Source organism: Lipotes vexillifer, unplaced genomic scaffold, assembly GCF_000442215.2.
Source record: "Lipotes vexillifer unplaced genomic scaffold, Lipotes_vexillifer_v1.1 scaffold397, whole genome shotgun sequence".
In the NCBI taxonomy this organism is placed as follows: Eukaryota; Metazoa; Chordata; class Mammalia; order Artiodactyla; family Lipotidae; genus Lipotes; species Lipotes vexillifer.
Genome location: NW_006772681.1, coordinates 1,899,649 through 1,904,289, shown reverse-complemented (window position 1 = coordinate 1,904,289; position 4,641 = coordinate 1,899,649). Strand labels below are relative to the sequence as shown.

General features: G+C 43.5%; 1 protein-coding gene across 1 annotated transcript in view; it reads right to left on the bottom strand.

Moving 5' to 3' along the window:
• RBL1 (RB transcriptional corepressor like 1) overlaps positions 1 to 4,641 on the bottom strand; it is a 75,192-nt gene that overhangs the window by 52,412 nt on the left and 18,139 nt on the right. The window contains exon 7 of the mRNA XM_007447731.1: positions 563 to 612. Within this exon, the coding sequence (XP_007447793.1) occupies positions 563 to 612 (50 nt within the window). The remainder of the gene's footprint in view (positions 1 to 562; positions 613 to 4,641) is intronic.

Below are 4,641 nucleotides of genomic sequence, written 5' to 3'. Positions count from 1 at the left end.
CTGGAGAGGTGGGATAGGGAGGGTGGGAAGGAGGGAGATGCAAGAGGGAAGAGATATGGGAACATATGTATATGTATAACTGATTCATTTTGTTATAAAGCAGAACCTAACACACCATTGTAAAGCAATTATACCCCAATAAAGATGTTAAAAAAATAAAAAAGAATATACACTTAATCTAGAAACTAGTTGAACCTAATTAAGACCCAATCATTGAGGAAACAATTGTGTGTGGCCTTGAAATATAAGCACATTCTGAATTTGCCAATATTCGATTAATTTGCCAATATTAGTTTACAAAAAATGTAAACTCAAATACAGAAGTCACTGGGTCTGTTTATGAGTTTCTCAGGAGAGCAGCTGTTTTAAGAGCAAATGGGATCTTAAAATAAATGTACTTAAAGACAGCAAGGCTTAGTGATAACACCCACTCAATGCCACGGAAGCAGAAGGAACTTGAATTTGGAGCAGTTACCTTCATACAACATCTCACTTAACAAACTCCAACAAATCATATTGATAGCTTATGATACGCCAGATACCATCAGTGCTAGACACTTACCTATTATCAGTAAAACTAGAAAGGTCCAGAAGGCATTCTCCCTTTAAAATCTGGGGAAAAAAAGCCATTTTGTGACTTCATGTAAGTAAGCATATTAACATACACACAAAAATACTACATTTATCTAAATTTTCACATTGGTAGTTATTATAAATAACACACACACACACACACACAAAATAGAATTACTAAATATTTCTTTCAGACCTGTAAATCCTATTTAGTATGCAAATAAAATATTAAAAAACATTTAAAGTCAAGTTTTGAAAATACTTTGTAGTCTATAGCAGTGGTTTCCAAATTTTAGTGACATAACAATCATGTAGGGGAACTTGTTAAAAATGCAGACTGACAGACCTCAAGGTCTGAACTAAGGCAGCAGTTTGTTTGTTTGTTTGTTTGCGGTACACGGGCCTCTCACTGTTGTGGCCTCTCCCGTTGCGCAGCACAGGCTCCGGACGCGCAGACTCAGTGGCCATGGCTCAACGGCCCAGCCGCTCCGTGGCATGTGGGATCCTCCCGGACCAGGGCACGAACCCGTGTCCCCTGCACTGGCAGACGGACTCTCAACCACTGTGCCACCAAGGAAGCCCAAGGCAGCAGTTTTAACAAATTCCTCAAGTAATTCTCATGAAAGCTGTCCAATTTTAAACATTGGTCTATGGAAAATGGAAACTAACAGTTACTGAATGATAATATATGTCAGGCAAGCAAAAGATTTGAAAGGAATATAGGTACTGTTACTGGTGACAGAGTAAAACTACACTGTTATCAATATTTTCTGTGTATCCACACTATACTTAAATTACTACATAACAAGGGTTGCAAACTCAAATGATTTCAGGGGTCAGGGATCAACGTCCATAAATGAACACGGCAGAAAGCATACTTCCCATCCTAAAAGAGGTGGCCAAAAGAGGTGACCATCATTTAGCTTGACAACAGTTACCATGTAGAAATTGCAAACCAGTATTGCCATAGCTTCTGATTTAAAAAAAAATTTTCATATAAAAGATCTTTATGTGTAAGTTAAAAATTGAACAAAAGAAAAATGAAATAAAATATTAAAACACCCTAAACAGGCCAAATAAAGCGTCTGGCCCATGGGCAGGAGAACCACTGTCCAAACCAGGATACTTCTGGAGTGAAAGAAGACACTATAATAATTATGCCAAGACAACAGCCAAAACCCAGATAATTCAGGCAAACCAAGATGAATGGTCATCATAGCCAGGGGCCACTAGTGCCTTGCTTCTGCAAAGCACAATAGACATAATCCTTGAGATCCTTTAAAAGTTTATTTTGCTGGAGATTAAAGTTTTACAAAGAGATATTTTACACAGACATATACACACAAAAATATATACTGTGGGGGCTTCCCTGGTGGCGCAGTGGTTGAGAGTCCGCCTGCCGATTCAGGGAACACGGGTTCGTGTCCCGGTCCGGGAGGATCCCACATGCCGCGGGGCGGCTGGGCCCGTGAGCCATGGCCGCTGGGCCTGCGCGCCCGGAGCCTGTGCTCCGCAACGGGAGAGGCCACCGCAGTGAGAGGCCCCCGGGCGTACCAAAAAAAAAAAAAAAAAAAAAAAAAAAATATATATATATACTGTGTATATATACACATATATAAATACTTGTTTGTTTGCTGAAAAATAAGACTAAATACAAAATGATGTCCAAGAGGGACTTCCCTGGCAGTCCAGTGGTTAAGAATCCCCCTTCCAATGCAGGGGATTTGATCCCTAGTTGGGGAACTAAGATCCCACGTGCCGTGAGGCAACTAAGCCTGTGCGCCACAAATACTGAGCACACGGGCCACAACTACAGAGCCCACACACTCTGGAGCCCATGCACCACAAATGGAGAGAAGTCCGTGTGCCGCAGTGAAGGATCCCTCATGCTGCAACTGAGACCCAATGCTGGAGACTGGTTCAAGATGGCAGAGTAGAAGGACATGCTCCTACTCCCTCCTGCGAGAGCAGCGGAATCACAACTAACTGCTGAACAATCATCAACAGGAAGACACTGGAACTCACCAAAAAAGATACCTCACATCCAAAGACGAAGGAGAAGCCACAGTGAGACGGTAGGAGGGACACAATCACAATAAAATCAAATCCCTTAACTGCTGAGTGGGTGACTCACAAACTGGAGAACACTTATACCACAGAAGTCCACCCACTGGAGTGAAGGTTTTGAGTGCAACATCATGCTTCCCAACCTGGGGGTCCAGCAACGGGAAGAGGAATTCCTAGAGAATAAGACTTTGAAGGCTAGCGGGATTTGACTGCAGGACTTTGACAGGACTGGGCGAAACAGAGACTCCACTCTTGGAGGGCACACACAAAGTAGTGTGTGCATCGGGACCCAGGGGAAGGAGCAGTGACCCCATAGGAGACTGAACCAGACCTACCTGCTTGTGTTAGAGGGGCTCCTGGAGAGGCAGCGGGTGGCTGTGTCTCACCGTGAGGACAAGGACACTGGCAGAAGTTCTGGGAAGTACTCCTTGGCATGAGCCCTCCCAGAGTCTGCCATTAGCCGCACCAAAGAGGCCAGGGAGGCTTCAGTGTTGGGTCACCTCAGGCCAAACAACCAAAAGGGAGGGAACCCAGCCCCACCCATCAGCAGACAAGCAGATTAAAGTTTTACTGAGCTCTGCCCACCACCAGTCCCTCCCATCAGGAAACTTGCACCAGCCTTGTAGATAGCCTCATCTACCAGAGGGCAGACAGCAGAAGCGAGAACTACCATCCTGCAGCCTGTGGAACAAAAACCACATTCACAGAAAGATAGACAAGATGAAAAGGCAGAGGGCTATGTACCAGATGAGGGAACAGGATAAAACTCCAGAAAAACAACTAAATGAAGTGGAGATAGGCAATCTTCCAGAAAAAGAATTCAGAATAATGATAGTGAAGATGATGCAGGACCTCGAAAAAAGAATGGAGGCAAAGATTGAGAAGATGAAAGAAATGTTTAACAAAGACCTAGAAGAATTAAAGAACAAACAGAGGGGCTTCCCTGGTGGCGCAGTTGTTGAGAGTCCGCCTGCCGATGCGGGGGACGCGGGTTCGTGCCCCGGTCCGGGAATATCCCACATGCCACGGAGCGGCTGGGCCAGTGAGCCATGGCTGCTGAGCCTGCGCATCCGGAGCCTGTGCTTCGCAACGGGAGAGGCCACAGCAGTGAGAGGCCCGTGTACAGCAAAAAAAGAAAAAGAACAAACAGAGATACAATACAATAACTGAAATGAAAACTACACTAGAAGGAATCAATAGCAGAATAACTGAGGCAGAAGAACGGATAAGTGACCTGGAAGACAGAATGGTGGAATTCACCGCTGCGGAACAGAATAAAGGAAAAAGAATGAAAAGAAATGAAGACAGCCTAAGAGATCTCTGGGACAACATTAAACACAGCAGCATTCGCATTAAAGGGGTCCTAGAAGGAGAAGAGAAAGGACCCATGAAAATATTTGAAGAGATTATAGTCGAAAACTTCCCTAACATGGGAAAGGAAATAGCCGCCCAAGTCCAGGAAGCGCAGAGAGTCCCTTACATGACAAACCCAAGGAGAAACATGCTGAGACACATAGTAATCAAATTGGCAAAAATTAAAGACAAAGAAAAATTACTGAAAGCAGCAAGGGAAAAACGACAAATAACATACAAGGGAACTCCCATAAGTTTAACAGCTGATTTCTCACCAGAAACTCTACAAGCCAGAAGCGAGTGGCATGACATACTTAAAGTGATGAAAGGGAAGTACCTAAAACCAAGAGTACTCTACCCAGCAAGGATCTCATTCAGATTCGATGGAGAAATCAAAAGCTTTACAGACAAGCAAAAGCTAAGAGAATTCAGCACCACCAAACCAGCTCTACAACAAATGCTAAAGGAACTTCTCTAAGTGGGAAACACAAGAGAAGAAAAGGACCTACAAAAACAAACCCAAAACAATTAAGAAAATGTCATAAGAACATACATATCAATAATTACCTTAAACGTGTATGGATTAGATGCTCCAACCAACAGACACAGGATTGCTGAATGGATACAAAAACAAGAACCATATATATG